Source organism: Anopheles merus, chromosome 3R, assembly GCF_017562075.2.
Source record: "Anopheles merus strain MAF chromosome 3R, AmerM5.1, whole genome shotgun sequence".
Lineage (NCBI taxonomy): Eukaryota > Metazoa > Arthropoda > Insecta > Diptera > Culicidae > Anopheles > Anopheles merus.
Genome location: NC_054084.1, coordinates 45457703 through 45475308, shown reverse-complemented (window position 1 = coordinate 45475308; position 17606 = coordinate 45457703). Strand labels below are relative to the sequence as shown.

Sequence of the window (17606 nt, the reverse complement as noted above, 5' to 3'; positions counted from 1 at the left end):
CTCTGTAGCGTCTAGTGGTATTTTCGGAATTATTTTTTGTTCATGAACAGTTGCTAAACCTCTAGTTCTTGATAAACAAAATATTCTACTAACGATTAATCGATAAATTCAATGGGAATTAATCATAAAACTAATAATTTTATAATTTTTATATGAATTTGACATTTCTTGGCCGATTATCCGTGCAAATCGATTAACCGGCAACCGTCCGGTCCCGAGCTGCCCGGATAATCGACGTTCTACTGTATAATGATAATTCACCTTATAAAACAACCAAAGCAAAACAACAAAAAAAACACCAATCGGTTAAATCTTTCTGACCTGCGTGCAAAATCCAACAAGAATTTGCAGATTACAAAGTTTTCAGCTTATTTGTGGTGAAAAAAGGGCCTACTGCACAAACTATAAATCGAATGAAAAGAAAATTTAGAAGACATTCTGAAAAAATATATAAATTCTAGGCCTTCATAAAATATATTATTGATACAAAAAATTAACCAAGGTAATTGAAGTAACCACAAAAAGGGATTGGCTGAATTTGGCAAAGAAAAGCATGTGTATATTGTTAAAGACTTTAACCAATTTATATTTTTATTTCTTTACATATCTTGTTTTACTTATTTACGTTAACAATAGGTTCGACACCCCCACTGCACTGTCTGTTTCGCTATGTACAATTTTCTGTTGTTCATTTAAATCCGTTGCAAATTTAAGGAAAAAGATCGATTTTAACACAGCATGTGTGCGACCCCGCATGCATCGTACTCCAGTGTTTATGGAACCGTACTGTCGTCGTGTGGTTTGATTTCTGTTTCGCCAAAGCCCTGAACCTAAAACGAACACTTTGCTTCCTTACAGTAATACGTACTATCGCTAAATACATCATATATAGATTGTAAAAAAGCCCAGTAACATAAAATTTACTAAAAAAAACACAACGCAAAACAAATAGAGAAAGTATAGCATTAATCTTAAACACGATAGTGAAGAATGTTTCGAACTGTTTTACAAGTAATTTGAATTGCACGTTCGCTGCTCCCGTTTTTGATCCAGCTTCATGAAAAATGTTAATTTTTTTTCGCCACTAGCTGGATGCATGGGAACCGGAATTCTGGTGATGTTAAGACGAAATTAAATCGTATTCTTCTTGAACGTTTATTTGCGGGCTTGGCATTTCCTTACTGACGTGATAATATATGCTCTACAGCAACGATTAGCTATGCTTCTATTGCTATAGATAGTTTGAAAATTGTTTAACTAGCAGATGTGTAAAAAAAGGTTCTATCTCCCCCCCCCCCCCCACTCGGTTGGTTTACGAAGAACTTTGCCGGCTTATTATAATTACCTTGTTCTCTATTTTGCGTTCATAAAATCAGCTATGAAATGTTTAAATAAAAGTATTGCTGCTTCACGGATTTCATTGCGTGCGTCAAATCAATGCTAAACATTTTATCACGTGTACGATCAACTGAATGAAATCGTAGGTAATAGTTGCTTGATTTCCTATCCTTATAAGTGTCCATGCAAGTGTCGTAGAACAATAGGCAGCGAATAGAACCTAACTGTGGCTTTACTTAACAATAAAACAATTATGCAATTAGTTGGTCTGTAACCCTGTAAAGGAGGCCATTCTAACTGAAGACGAGTAGTTTAGTAACAATTGCTTGACCGTGGAAATAGAATGTTGTGGATAAATTAATTCGTCTCATCATGAGTCTATTCCATGGGGATTTACTGCATCAAATGAACGTTAGATCGTTAGTGGAATAGCTTATACTGAAGCGCGTTACAAAAGTGTAAACTTACGGCGAGTGCACGTACACTGTATTCTTGAACACCGAAAGTTACGAAACTTTATGTGCTTTTGTTGTTGTTGTTGTTGTATGTAATCGGCCCCGTGTCGGGGGCACGTATCGGGCGCTGTATCATTTGCATTTGCTTGATAATAGTACTTCTTCCTACGGCACACAACGGGGAGTACGAAATCGTTTACAATTTTGCCCATTATTATTGTATCGTATCTCTGCTCAGACTGTGCTCATACGTTAGTGCTTAGAATATTACTTTGTTGAAGCAAAATGCCTTATTAACAATTTACCTTGCATGTTCCAAACAACTAAAAATCACAATTCTATCCATCCGATTCTATTATTACACTTGCGCGCTCACATCGGGCAATCGTGGCAAGTCGTTGTGTCAATCAATTTGTGTTTGCAACTTGCGCTTTCCTTCCTGTTTTCTTTACTAGTGGTCCCTTCTATTGGCCACAACATCTAGGAGCTGGGAGATGTATTAGTGCACTTTGGAAAACGATTCGCACAACCGAAAGCAATCGGTAAAACCCATCACAATGAGCAGCGAATTGTCGTACTAGTGCTGTCTTATTTTGCACCCACTCACTGTTCTTCTCCGGCGGTGTGTAACACACGAAGCGTACAGAGATCTGTTAGAAAGTCGGTGAGGGGACTACTATGGTATATTCCTGCTCACATACCACATTCGTTGCCGTTGGGTTACACGCTCGTGAAGCACTGTTTGCCTATTGCTCTTTCTTCCACCCGCAGCAGTGGCATTGTAATGGGGGGTCGGCATTATTGCGGCTAGGCAGAATTAGGAAGGGGTTGGCTTATCTTACTTGGTAAAGGCCGCAAAGACGGCCCAAATCACTTCGTTGGCGTTCGATTTGGCGGATTCCGCCTCAAAGTCCAGATCGAGCAGCTCTCTCACTCGCCGCATCGCCAGCTCGTAATCGTCATCGTTGAGCGGTGCAAAGGCATTCTCCAGGACGTCACTCGCGTGAGCCAGCAGTATCAGCGCGAGCATTCGCTTGCCAATCCGCTGAGGATCGTTGACCCATTTCGTTAGTACCGCATCCTGTATCTGTGGACGTGCAGGGGCAACCCCAACCAAAAACCGGAAGAAAGAGCAAGATTAAATCCACCAGATCTTTTTTTTGTGTGTACTTCGTTCTGGACGGACGGTTCCCGCATCCAAATCTACACAGCACTTACCTTCTTTACCAACCGGCACTTGATAACGTTATCAGTTAGTGGATGTGTCGTCATATCGAATAGGAGAAAATTTTGTTTCTCCGTCGTTAGTACACCCTTTTCGACTAAATTCTTGGCTAGCCGCTCGCGAACATTTTTCAGCTGATAGCGTATCTTTAACGGATTCCATGTTTCCCCTGTACAACGAACAAACGGTACAGAGATTAGTAGAATGCTTGTGTGTGTATGTATGCGTGTGTGTCTATACATTAAACGGATTGTCTATACGATTTGCTAGAACCTTCTATGAAACACTGCAAGTTGTGCAGTTGTGCATGTTTTCTTATGTAAAAATATAAACTATATACTGTTGTTATTCACCGTTTCCTAAAACTTACCGCTCAAATATTCGATCCAGCTCTGAATGGTCTCCGGTGGGCACGTTTCTTTAATATGTTTCAAGGCCTCGTCGAGCAGTACATCACCGGTCGGTGTGTCGGATTTGAGAATGATTTTTCGCGTGCACAAACCCTTCCTTCGCATACCGGCTCGCTCCAGTTCGATACGCCCGCGAAGGCCTAGCTCAATCAGGATACATCCTCGCAACCCGCTCGATATGCAATCGTTCCAGAATGATGTGTAGCCCTGAACGAGGGAACGGACGAAATTTGTTAATTATAAATTTTCTAACAACTACTTTAATTCTACGTTTTTCGGTGCGAAGGTAATTTAACAAAAAGAAGAGAAAGCAAAACAAGTAACAGCGAATCAACGAGAAACGTGCCAGTGCAGCCGTTTCTTTATTTAAAGAACTGGTTCCATTTACGCAATAACGTTGCTTGCTTAAGATGGGGACAGTTTATTGCTGGATGTAAGAACGGCACGTCTTCAATTGACGATAAGCTGTAGAACAAATCATACCGTTGTTGTTTCTGTTTTTACTTCACTCAAACACAACACACGGTATTCGGTAGATTCCGAGCCGGCAAAAGGAGTGCAAAAATAATGTGTAAACAACGATAAAACCCCCTTTTTTAACATTGCGGCAACAGTTGAACAATGCCACATCGCATTCATGGTATGGGTTCGCGCGACGTTGAAGCGATAAGTGCGAATGTGGGCTAATAAAAATCATCATTATTAAAGCCACCGATTCATACTGGCAAGGGGAAAATTATCTAATACGAAACGATATTAGTGGACAAGAATTTAGCGACAAAATTGCTTCAAAAGCGTGACAACAGCAAATTATCACTGACTGATGTTGCCACTTGGTAGCGAGAAAGATGTGATGCAGAAAAAAAACATCCCCGTCTAACCATTATGACGATATGGCGCGTTTGGATTGTGTCACACCACTTAACTTTGATCGCGAAGGACAAACATCTATTGCTTTTCCAAAGCTATCGTTTTTAATGGATTGCTGAGGCCTTTGCTCTTCGAATGCAATTGAGATTCCGTGATGTTAATTCTTTTTTTGTTCTTGCCCGCTACCAATCAGTCTCATACTTGCGGCTGGAGGTAGCTTGTCAATGATTATTACTGTCTGCCGCTGCTCGACGTCGTTACCCATCCGACCGCTCTTACCTCCTTATCCTTTAGCCCCAACAGCAGCACCTCTTCCATCAAAGTCAGCCGCGTTTCCTTGGAGTCGCAGTCTTCCATCTCGTCCTCCTTGTCTACTTTGTTGTCCTCCTGATCGACATTATTTGCCGCGGACGAAGACGATCCTCCGTTCGATTCGGTGTCGCGTGCTTTTACACGTCGCACAAGCCCGTCCGTTCGATTCATCGCTTAGCCGATGCCGTTTTAGGCCGCCGTCCTCGTGGGTATATGATTGTTTTGCGGTGGCGAAGAGTTGTCAGCCTCCGTGCGGGGGGATTGCCGACAGACACCTCACACGGTGGTGGTAGAGGTGAAGGTGCTCGTTGGCCTTTCCTTGCTCTCTGCCCTTTCTACCTGCCCCACCCACCCAGTACCAGTTGTGTGTGAGTGTGCACTGTAACTACCGCATACACGATGACCGTGGACACACTTTGGCGTTTGTCACTGGGCACAAGTAGACATGCACACAAACACTGCACCACACACACTCTCACCAAAGTTCCTGCTTTTGCTGGAAGGTTGCCCTTCGATGCTGATGATACACACACTCGAGATGGCCCGGGCGAAAGTAATCCGCACACATTCAACAACAACAAAACACGGGAAATGGACAACGCTTTAACGGTTGCTGCAATGCAGTCAGGGATTCCGAAATCTGTCTCGGTCGTTCGCCTCGTAATGATGTGCTGGGTGGTGTTGGAGTCCAAGCAACGTCGCTCTTTGCGTCGCCGTCGTTGTCGTCGTCGTCGTTTGGAGCCCCTTGGCAGCTTTCCAGCCCTTGGTGCTAGTTTTCACATCGAGCTCGAGTTGTTCGCGATCCCACAATTAACGCATTACCAGCGTTTACTTTACTTGCAGCTTGCCGAGCCAATCGCAATGAGTTGAATCACCGTGTAGCAGGAAAAGTAAATAATATTCGCCCACTATTTGTGACACGAAACAAGGCAGCGATGACGACTGCTGCAGCAGCAGATAGGAAAAAACATGGCGGATTCGTGGAACGATTCAATTGACAGGATGCTATTCGGGTCTGCTGTCAGCGTGACTTTTGGCTATAAGACCAAGATTATTTAAATTGCTGCAACCTTGGTGAAGACCCACATAACAATTTTGAACTAGGGTAACTGTACCAGTTTTCGGCACGCTAGTGCAGCAGTTTCACAAAAACTGCTCACAAATAAAAATTTTTTATTATTTTTCATGAAAGTGATGTTATTCTGGTTGATAAACTATCGTAATATGTTACAATATTTTTTATTTGCCGGTTCAAAGCCCTTTTTCATAAATATTCGTAAAAATGAAAACATTGCTTTTGTTCCTATTTTCGGCAGTTTGTTCCTATTTTCGGCAGGTTGTGTTCCTATTTTCGGCAGCGCGAATACGGGTCAGAAAATGTTATTTTCTATGTAAATATGTACAAAAAAATGTTTAAAGCAATTTTACACTCTTACTTTCCTAATACTGATGTTAAAAAGCACTTTAAATAATATTTTATGTTGCTTATTTTGGCCCGTTTTGACAGCCATTTTGATGCGACGTTTAAACAGAGCAGCCATTGACAGTTTGATGGTCATAGCGTACGGTGCGAATTGGCTTACAAATATTTATTTTTCTCTTAAGTTAGTGCATTGTTTGTCGTAAAATTGGTGATATTTGGTACAAGAAAGGTCATATCCCAAGTGCCACAAATCCACTAAACGACCACTAAACGGCTTCTAAACGACTCAAGTTCTCTACCTAAACGGAATATAGAAAGACTTCGTTTAGCAGACGCCAAACGACTCATGCAATCTAAAAATAGCAAAAAAGCTGGTGGCGCTATCTGTTGGTGGGATACCCCAACCAGTTGAGCTTCATCGCTTGGAGGAGAGCTTTCTCATTTCCTCTGTACTGTTGTACTGTACAATGGTTTCGCATTGAAGTTATGCATCGCTAGAACTAGAACGGCGATACAATTGTTTAATTACTAAACTCCAACGGAAACCACCAGCACTGAAGCAAGTGAGATTTGAGCAATGGTCATTGGTGTTGATACCCACGTATCTAACCACACGACCATTTATATAGATTTTTGCTCAGAAAGTTAGAAGGCTATATATGTCATAATAAAATGCAACTTGTCGAAACACATTGCAAGAAAAGGATAGCAATATAATGATGAGTTGTAATACGCCATCTATTGATCAAACCAATGAAGCTGTGGAGCTTTCATTTTTTTTCTATGGATATTCAATTTTCCAGTCGTTTAAGCTTAATCTGTGGCGCTTGGGATATGTGTCGATATACGCATTGTAGTGTTCTGATCAATTTTTAAAGAAATATTCAGCCAAATCCAAGGTGTATTATTGTTCCGAGTTTCGGCAGGAGCCCACAACATTGAGCTGTCAAAAATGAACATTTACTGTGTACCTATTTTCGGCAGCATTTAAAGTGAAAAATAACCTGTTTATCGTGATTTTAAAATTCCGAACAAGTTAGAATAAATTAAATAAGCATAAAATCTTTAATATACACCACTTTTTCATTGTTTTACTGTTCTGATTCTCTTAATCACAAAACCTGCTGAACCATTGGCTGACAGCAAAGCTGCCGAAAAAAAGCACAATTTATTTGATATTTTGAAAAATACGTAATGAAATGGTGTGAAACTTCGTATGTGAATATCAAATAAGTACACTTTCACTACAAAATTGTGTTTTGTGAAGTTTTTTACTACATTTGTGCAGAACTTCACGTTTTTAGCTACCCTGCCGAAAATAGGTACACTGCAGAAAACTGTTTATTTCATCGATGACGCTTGCTTGAAAATTAAACACAAAGAAAAATAATCCCTGGCATCGTGGCATAAGGAAGCTGCTTAGGCGCTGTTTGAAAGACCCACATAGAACTTTGATGCTGTTTATCTACTGCAAAAGGCGAATTAGAGCAGCGATCTTTAGCGTGCCAAAATGAGCTGCTTAAGCAATTCTGGCTATTTGGGGTCTATCTCTTAATCAGCCACAAAGTACGACATCGGAACGATTTTTCGTTAAACAGCCCTAAATCAGCTATAAAGTACGAGCTGGCTATTTGGGATATAGCCTTCTAACTTTCTGAGCAAAAATCTATATAAATGGTCGTGTGGTTAGATACGTGGGTATCAACACCAATGACCATTGCTCAAATCTCACTTGCTTCAGTGCTGGTGGTTTCCGTTGGAGTTTAGTATTTAAACAATCGTATCGCCGTTCTAGTTCTAGCGATGCATAACTTCAATGCGAAACCATACAACAGTACAGAGGAAATGAGAAAGCTCTCCTCCAAGCGATGAAGCTCAACTGGTTGGGGTATCCCACCAACAGATAGCGCCACCAGCTTTTTTGCTATTTTTAGAATGCATGAGTCGTTTGGCGTCTGCTAAACGAAGTCTTTCTATATTCCGTTTAGGTAGAGAACTTGAGTCGTTTAGAAGCCGTTTAGTGGTCGTTTAGTGGATTTGTGGCACTTGGGGGGTTCATGATGGAACTTGAAGGCTTGTTAAGAAAGGGTACTGAACTTGGTGGAACTTTATAGCTTTTTAATGCATGACATCGGTACGAGATGGCTCCTGTCAAAGTGTCAATGACGGACGCTGGCAATAGTCTCATTGCTGCTGCACAAGTTAGATTCGTTAATTGAAGAATGAAATTTGAGTGAAGTGATTGTGAATTATCAGTAAATTGTGTAAAATTTTGTGTAATTCATCAATACAAAGGATTTACAAATATACACATGTTTTTAAACGAAAAAATCTTGTTGTTTATTTCATCGATAACGCTTGCTTGAAAATTAAACACAATGAAAAATAATCCCTGGCATCGTGGCATAAGGAAGCTGCTTAGGCGCTGTTTGAAAGACCCACATAGAACTTTGATGCTGTTTATCTACTGCAAAAGGCGAATTAGAGCAGCGATCTTTAGCGTGCCAAAATGAGCTGCTTAAACAATTCTGGCTATTTGGGTATTAACTTCATGTTTTTGCATTGAGAATATTTAAAAATTTGCCATCAATTATAGTGTTTTTTGTTATGACAATGTGCTCTCATAACCGCTTTTTTCAAATATCCTCCTCAGAACGCAACGTCACATTTGTATTGAACTGTCATTTCTCAACAGCACGGATAAACGGAAAGCCGGATAAAAGGTAGATAAATGGCGCTCCACTGTATTTGCATTATCCCAAATAGCCAGCTCGTACTTTATAGCTGACCCAAGTGCCACAAATCCACTAAACGACCACTAAACGGCTTCTAAACGACTCAAGTTCTCTACCAAAACGGAATATAGAAAGACTTCGTTTAGCAGACGGCAAACGACTCATTCATTCTAAAAATAGCAAAAAAGCTGGTGGCGCTCTCTGTTGGTGGGATACCCCAACCAGTTGAGCTTCATCGCTTGGAGGAGAGCTTTCTCATTTCCTCTGTACTGTTGTATGGTTTCGCATTGAAGTTATGCATCGCTAGAACTAGAACGGCGATACAATTGTTTAATTACTAAACTCCAACGGAAACCACCAGCACTGAAGCAAGTGAGATTTGAGCAATGGTCATTGGTGTTGATACCCACGTATCTAACCACACGACCATTTATATAGATTTTTGCTCAGAAAGTTAGAAGGCTATATATGTCATAATAAAATGCAACTTGTCGAAACACATTGCAAGAAAAGGATAGCAATATAATGATGAGTTGTAATACGCCATCTATTGATCAAACCAATGAAGCTGTGGAGCTTTCATTTTTTTTCTATGGATATTCAATTTTCCAGTCGTTTAAGCTTAATCTGTGGCGCTTGGGATATGTGTCGATATACGCATTGTAGTGTTCTGATCAATTTTTAAAGAAATATTCAGCCAAATCCAAGGTGTATTATTGTTCCGAGTTTCGGCAGGAGCCCACAACATTGAGCTGTCAAAAATGAACATTTACTGTGTACCTATTTTCGGCAGCATTTAAAGTGAAAAATAACCTGTTTATCGTGATTTTAAAATTCCGAACAAGTTAGAATAAATTAAATAAGCATAAAATCTTTAATATACACCACTTTTTCATTGTTTTACTGTTCTGATTCTCTTAATCACAAAACCTGCTGAACCATTGGCTGACAGCAAAGCTGCCGAAAAAAAGCACAATTTATTTGATATTTTGAAAAATACGTAATGAAATGGTGTGAAACTTCGTATGTGAATATCAAATAAGTACACTTTCACTACAAAATTGTGTTTTGTGAAGTTTTTTACTACATTTGTGCAGAACTTCACGTTTTTAGCTACCCTGCCGAAAATAGGTACACTGCAGAAAACTGTTTATTTCATCGATGACGCTTGCTTGAAAATTAAACACAAAGAAAAATAATCCCTGGCATCGTGGCATAAGGAAGCTGCTTAGGCGCTGTTTGAAAGACCCACATAGAACTTTGATGCTGTTTATCTACTGCAAAAGGCGAATTAGAGCAGCGATCTTTAGCGTGCCAAAATGAGCTGCTTAAGCAATTCTGGCTATTTGGGGTCTATCTCTTAATCAGCCACAAAGTACGACATCGGAACGATTTTTCGTTAAACAGCCCTAAATCAGCTATAAAGTACGAGCTGGCTATTTGGGATATAGCCTTCTAACTTTCTGAGCAAAAATCTATATAAATGGTCGTGTGGTTAGATACGTGGGTATCAACACCAATGACCATTGCTCAAATCTCACTTGCTTCAGTGCTGGTGGTTTCCGTTGGAGTTTAGTATTTAAACAATCGTATCGCCGTTCTAGTTCTAGCGATGCATAACTTCAATGCGAAACCATACAACAGTACAGAGGAAATGAGAAAGCTCTCCTCCAAGCGATGAAGCTCAACTGGTTGGGGTATCCCACCAACAGATAGCGCCACCAGCTTTTTTGCTATTTTTAGAATGCATGAGTCGTTTGGCGTCTGCTAAACGAAGTCTTTCTATATTCCGTTTAGGTAGAGAACTTGAGTCGTTTAGAAGCCGTTTAGTGGTCGTTTAGTGGATTTGTGGCACTTGGGAAGAAGCAATATTATTTTATCAATTTGCGAATCAAATTATTTATTTTACATAATTCATGCAAAATATTATACAAAATTCGTTTCTCGACAAATCCACCAGAAAAAGTAAAAATAATCGGTTCGCGCTACCGCGAAAATCTCAGCAACACCGAAGTTGGGTATCTCTGCGAAACAGCAGGCGCGACTGGAGGCGCGGAAGATTTGACAGCCCAACTGTTCTACAATTGCTATAAACAAGGCGCGAATTTCGCGGTACCGCGACGATCTCGGTTCGTCTATTTCCAGCCGAAGAAAGTGCACGACTGGTTGGGTATCCCACTAACGCCACCAGTTTTTAGCTATTTTTAGAATGCATTTGTCGTTCACCGAAACGAAGTCTTTCTATATTCCGTTTAGGTAGAAAGCTTGAGTCGTTTAGCATCCGTTTAGTGGTCGTTTAGTGTATTTGTAGCACTTGGGATACATCGGAGAACACCTGTAATTTTCTACATTCATTTTTTTGTGTATAAAAGTATGTCGCTGTTCAGTTTCAATTTAACGATAAAAATATCAATTTTCTCCGGATTTGTCAAAACCATTTTGATAAACGCATAACGACGTGCGTCGTAATATATATTTTTCTAATATGACGCTGCGTCGTGCGGCGTTAACGCATGCGAATGTCAAATCCCATACATTTTGGCAAAATCGCAACGCCGTGCGTCGGAACAAGTACCGCTGTCGTACCAATTCGATTCCAAATTCCTCAATGTGAAAGGGCCTCTAGATTGTTCCTTCCGATCCTTCCTGACATGTAGGTTTAATGGGGAAACGTATGGACATGAATTGTTGCTTGGGAATCCTACATGCTTGCTGTCATTCGCCCGGCATCGTTTTTAGTCAAATAATAACAACAAAACGTGGTCATCACGAGTCGCACTGTACGGGTTCGCTGTGAATGCTTTCTAGCCTGATCTGAATAGAAAAACTCCGAAAAATGTCTAGCAGCGATAGTGATAGTGAATTTCAGGAGAAACCTAAGCCATCCACGTCGAAAGCGAAAGGGAAGAAAAAAGATGATGGAAAACCGAAGCGTAAACGACTGCAGGACTATTTAGATGAGAAGGCAGCCCGCGAGGTAGCCGAGCGGGCGGAAGAGTTACTGCGGAAACGGCGTCGCCGTGGTCTGGCGGACGATGAAGAAGATCCAGAAGAGACAACGTTCCCGGTAATCAACCCGATGAATTTTGTCAAGAACAAGGAGATCCGCCACAAGCAGTTCAAACGTATGCAGGGGGCCAAGAGGAAGGAAGAAAAGGAGGCCAAAAAGACGCGGAAGCTAGAGGGCATACCATCCGCTCCGAACCATACGATCGAAAGTCTGCGCGAGAAGGATGAAACGACGGTGGTTAATATGGAAGGGGAGGACCAGGCGGAAGTCATGAACGATCTGGCAAACGATGAGTTTTGCGAGTATTATCAGAAGAGCTACGAACCGAGGGTGATGATTACGTTCAACGCGACACCGCACATGGTTACGCGCAAGTTTGCATCCCTGCTGCGGCGAATGATTCCAAATGCAAAAACCTTCCGGCGTAATAAGACGCATCTGAAGCGGGTGTGCAAGAGTGCTATACGCGAGAACTACACCGACATCCTGGTGGTGAACGAAAACAGGAAGAAACCGGAAGGCTTGCTGCTTATTCACCTGCCCGACGGACCGACGGCACACTTCAAAGTAAGCAACTTTAAAGACTTGAAGGATTTGAAGCGCAATGAAAGGGACATTACGACACATCGACCGGAGGTGATTTTGAACAACTTTACCACTCGCCTGGGATTGACTATTGGTCGCATGTTGGGCGCACTGTTTCACTACGAACCAGAATTTCGCGGGCGTCGTGCTGTAACGTTCCACAATCAGCGTGATTACATCTTCTTTCGGCATCATCTGTACGAATTCGACAAGAACGGAAAGCGTGTGAAACTGCGCGAACTGGGGCCACGATTTACGCTCAAGTTGCGTTCTCTGCAGGTGGGACTGTTTGATGGCAAGTGTGGAGATTACGAATGGATGATTACCAACAAGCGCCACCAGATGGAAAGCCGACGTAGATTCTTCCTGTAAAATAAAGTATCTCACGGATGTGGGTTTCAGTACAATAACTTCTATTTTCGTTCTGCCAATTTTTGTTGAATATTTAGCGGGAAATCACACCTCTTTAGGCATGATTTGCATCTTTTTTCCAAATCAAACATTTGTTGTTTGCCGGTAGTTCAATCATCTCTTGCAGCGTAATACCTTTCGATGCGGCCAACTTGCTCAGCTCTTTCGTGTCGCGTATTCCCCACTCGGGGTTACGTTGCTGCAATGATTCGTTGAAACGTACGTTACTCTCCGGAGTGAGAGTGCCGTCCACGGCGTACGGTCCGTACGTTATCAGCAGCCCTCCGCGTTTCAACAACTGAGATGCATTGTCAAACAATCCGTGGGCACAGGCGATCGGGGAAATGTGCAGCATGTTTATGTTGAGCATATAATCGAACCGGTTGGCACCGGAAGTAAGGTTGATGTTGGCCTCATTCTGCCAATCCGTGCACGGTTTGGAAATGTCGATGAAGATGGGAGGTTCAACGTTCTTTACATCTTGCCGGTAGGCATCAATGCTGGCGAACAGAGTGGTATCGTGTTCCGATGGTTGGAATGTTATGTTGGGGAATTCCTTAGCAAAGTAAGCTGCGTGCAGCCCAACTCCGGAAGAAATTTCCAACAGGCGAAGGTTTGGCTCCGTTTTCGACAATACTCGCCTCAAAACATCCAGAATGGGATCCTTGTTTCTTTCGCCGGCCGGATTTGTTATTCTTCTCATGATGCTGGAATGTAGAATAAAGATAGAAGATAGACAAGCGATAGAATTACTTCGTTTAGAAGTGGTACAGAAAATTTATGAACTTATGAGCAGAATATTAACTTCATAAACCTGTTGGCCAGTGTGGAATATGCAATTGTACACCGAATCACTCTGATACGGCTTTGTAAACAATGTGAAAGCTACACTGTAAATTATGAATGCACTTCATAAAAGGCCCAAGTGTCCAAAATTTAATAGCGTAAAATCCCAGAGGGCAAATTGCGAGCAATCTGTATGCAAGTTGTGTTGGGTCTTGTTAGCAGAGAGCCAACACATTCCTGCAGTTTATGCAATAAAAAAATAAAAATAATAATAATAAATCATACTTGGTGTCTCATCATTTTTCGACCAGGCTACAAGTTTTTCGTTTGAAATGTTGACCAACATCGATAAATTGCTACAAATCAGTCCGTCGAGTGTTGTTGGACAAATCTTCATTCATGCAATGCGCTGGGCAATATTTCTCCCCATCTTCCAATCTCTATCAATCATTGCGTAAAATTATAGCATCCTCGACCCAAAACACTTTTTGACTGATAAATTATACCAGCCTGCAGCTTCCATCCGCCACCGCCAGATAGCGTACGCGTTCACAAAAATTACACTAGCGAGTACGGATAATGTTCCTCGGGCTTAAAAATACCAACAGGCTGGTGGCACCATCTGTTCGTCGATAGCTAGACAGTGTAGGTGGTAAAAAGTACTTTTGACCCAGGCTGGACGCAAGTCTTAAAATTGTATACAATATGACTAAAAATCTCGCCCGGATTGGGAAATCGAGCACGATGAAATGAAATTCCAAAGTGCCATAAATCCACTAAACGACCACAAAACGGATTCTAAACGACCAAGCTCTCAACCTAACCGGAATATAAAAAGACTTAGTGAAAGACGGTGAACGACTCATGCATTCTAAAAATAGCAAAAAAGCTAGTGGCGCCACCTGTTGGTGGGATATCCAAGCAGTGGAGCGCTTTCCTTGCTTTGAGAGCTTTCTCCTTACCTCTGTACTGTTATATGGTTTCGCATTTATGCATCGCTAGAACTACAACGGCGATACAATTGTTTATATACTAAACCCCATTGGAACCATTTGTACAGAAGCAAGTTAGATTTGAGTAATGGTCGTTGGTGTTGATATCCACGTATTTGACCACACGACCATTCATATAGAGTTTTGCTCGGAAAGTTAGAAGGCTATATAAGTAATGATTAGATGTGAAGCTTGTCGAAACACATCACATTTTAAGAAAAGGACAGCAATATAATGATGAGTTATAAAGCGCCATCTGTCGAGCAAACCAAGTGAAGCTATGGAGCTTTCTTTCTATGGATACAGGTAGCCCAAATAGCCAGAATTGCTTAAGCAGCTCATTTTGACACGCTAAAGATCGCTGCTCTAATTCGCCTTTTGCAGTAGATAAACAGCATCAAAGTTCTATGTGGGTCTTTCAAACAGCGCCTAAGCAGCTTCCTTATGCCACGATACCAAGGATTATTTTTCTTTGAGTTTTATTTTCAAGCAATCGTCATCGATGAAATAAACAACAAGATTTGTTTCGTTTAAACACATGTGTATATTTTTAAATCTTTTGTATTGATTAATTACACAAAATTTTACACAATTTGCTGATAATTCACAATCACTTCACTCAATATTCATTCTTCAATTAACGAATCTAACTTGTGCAGCAGCAATGAGACTATTGCCGGCGTCCGTCAGAGCCATCTCGTACCGATGTCATGCATTAAAAAGCTATAAAGTTCCACCAAGTTCAGTACCCTTTCTTAACAAGCCTTCAAGTTCCATCATGAACCCCACACATAGTGCTAATCAGCCGCAAAGTTCCAAAGAGCACCATTTGCCTGTTAAAAAGCTCCATAGTTCCGCAAAGTACCGTCTATCTCTTAATCAGCCACAAAGTACGACATCGGAACGATTTTTCGTTAAACAGCCCTAAATCAGCTATAAAGTACGATACAGCTATTTGGGATAACTCGAAAATTAGTGATATTTTAACTGGAAATCACGAGATTCGACTTACGCGGGAATTCGAGATACACGATTTTTTGCGTCTGTTTTCGGTGGCGGTTATATATGTGGCGCTTAGGTTGGTTTTAAATTTTCATCATTTATCATGATAGTTTACGTTTAACGTGATCCGAGGCCCAATCCTGACGATATTTTCAGTCGTTTTGCATGCAATTTTAAGACTTGCGTTCACGTTCTCTCCTGTTACTGTTGAATGCTTTATAATTATAAGTTTATAATTAAGTTTATAATTATAAGTTGTGTATGACTAGAACTAGAACGGCGATACGTTTATTAAGGGAACGGTCAGATTTGACTGAGATTTGAGATTTGTATGAGATTTGACGTTAATGACAGCACTAGATATGTTCTCTTGCGTTAAGCTCTGACCTATTTCACGTTATTAAAGATGACCTGCATTATTTAGTTCTTCAATACAAACCCGTTGAAAGGCTTTAATATATCAAACTCATAGCGATAGCTCTAATAAAAGGTGCAATAAGATACATATTTCACGCATCTCGATAATGAAAGCTGATCATATGTTGTTGTCGTTTGAACTGTTTATGGAGGATATGGCTCCAACGGAGTTCTTTCGGCTCTTTAATCTTTTTGGAAATGAAGGCTGTACATAGTGAAATTATTATGTTTTTTTAAAGGTATTATTTAAATTTTGCTTCACTGTAAATTTTGTTTGTACTAATTATAGCAAGCTACTATTTAAATATATAGAAATAAACATTAAAAAACCGATCATAAAAAAATCATAATTTGCACACACGCTTGCTCGTTTCGGAACCAAAATCGTTGTCACTGCTCTATTAGGCAGTTACATCAGTGAGGGTGCAAAACCGGTTTATAAAAAAGTTAAGATGGTGGCAAGATAGCTGTTCTCGTTGAATCAATAAAGTTGAAAAATTTCGAAGAGAACCCGTTACAGCCGTGAAACTTTTGGTTTAAATCTAAGGTGACTAAGGCCTTAAATGCCTTCAAAGCCGTTTAATGCTGGTAGGGTTATGTATGCTAAATCTCTACGCTGTAGCTACCATTTGCCAGTTCGAGTCTTTAGAGTGTCAGATTGACTGCTGTATGTTGGTTGTATTCGTGAATTTTTATTTGTGGCATAGCGTTCGATTGAATTCTACTTTCTGGCTGCTCTCCTCACGACATCAATTTGGAGAGATGGCCTCTTCTGGCTCGCTTACCTCTTAAATTTTATTGTTGGCCAAGGTTCACCTTATTTGGACCAACCATCATATAGCTGTTTTACATTGGTATTTTTCTGAAAATTAAATTAAAGGTTCACCTTATTTGGACCAACCATCATATAGCTGTTTTACATTGGTATTTTTATGAAAATTAAAATTTGTTGCTGCGGGAGGGGGGGGGGGGGGAGTACTCATGGTTCGTCTAGCACGGGGCCCCAATGTCCATCACCTACGGGGCCCTCCTTGCTAATACAGTGCCAAATTCTATCAACTTTTTTAGATGCTGGACTAAAGATACACGGGGCCCCTCAACGACCGCCCCCCCTCCCCGTTATTTATTACTTACCGTTAAAATCGCCAGTGGCCGCAATACATAACCTTTTTTAGGTACCTATTTGCAGTATGTTACTCTGCAACCACGGATTGCATTGATCGTGGATTATTTTATGATCATGTTGCTAAAGATTTTGAATGGTGATGAATAACAATATGATCAATAAAGACCCAAAGTGTGAAATTTTCAAACCCCTTTGTTGTTTGTGGGAAAATTTTTCACAATTCCACTCAATATATGTAATATTGATTATATACTCTCTATGTATACGTATTTGTTGATCCGTTCCAACGACTTACTCGTTACGCGAAAAACTTTTAATGATAGAGGCTCTTGCAATTTGTATGAAAAGTGAATTTACAGGTTACAGGTCAACAAATTGCAGGTATATGAGGTTCACATGCATTACAACCAAACGGAACACCTCCAAGTGGCAACAGTAATCCATTGATCAATTCTTAGTATTGCAATTCTCGCCTTCAAGAGCAAGTACAGTGGCCGGCAAAATAAAGT

At 40.7% G+C, this 17606-nt stretch overlaps 3 protein-coding genes across 5 annotated transcripts; 1 reads left to right on the top strand and 2 right to left on the bottom strand.

The window, feature by feature from the left end:
• Nucleotides 1–560: 560 nt before the first annotated feature.
• Nucleotides 561–5593, bottom strand: LOC121596459 (Golgi phosphoprotein 3 homolog sauron). The gene is made up of 4 exons (XM_041921440.1): nt 4578–5593; nt 3389–3635; nt 3012–3187; nt 561–2880 (listed from the first exon to the last, which is right to left on the bottom strand). Exons 1-4 carry the CDS (start codon nt 4779–4781, stop codon nt 2632–2634), a joined length of 876 nt encoding a protein of 291 aa, XP_041777374.1. The 5' UTR covers nt 4782–5593; the 3' UTR covers nt 561–2631.
• A 5902-nt stretch (nt 5594–11495) lies between these two features.
• On the top strand, nt 11496–12856 carry LOC121597364 (probable ribosome production factor 1). The gene has a single exon (XM_041923076.1). The coding sequence runs from the start codon at nt 11605–11607 to the stop codon at nt 12733–12735; it is 1131 nt and encodes a 376-aa protein (XP_041779010.1). The 5' UTR covers nt 11496–11604; the 3' UTR covers nt 12736–12856.
• On the bottom strand, nt 12760–13688 carry LOC121597366 (methyltransferase-like 26). Of its 3 annotated transcripts, none has more exons than XM_041923077.1 (2): nt 13580–13688; nt 12760–13481 (listed from the first exon to the last, which is right to left on the bottom strand). In XM_041923077.1, the coding sequence occupies exons 1-2, from the start codon at nt 13582–13584 to the stop codon at nt 12830–12832; spliced, it is 657 nt and encodes a 218-aa protein (XP_041779011.1). In that variant the 5' UTR covers nt 13585–13688; the 3' UTR covers nt 12760–12829. The 3 variants fall into 3 exon arrangements, with proteins under 3 accessions (XP_041779011.1, XP_041779012.1, XP_041779013.1); XM_041923078.1 differs by having other exon boundaries at nt 13589–13681; XM_041923079.1 differs by having other exon boundaries at nt 13561–13657.
• Between the last annotated feature and the right edge of the window lie 3918 nt (nt 13689–17606).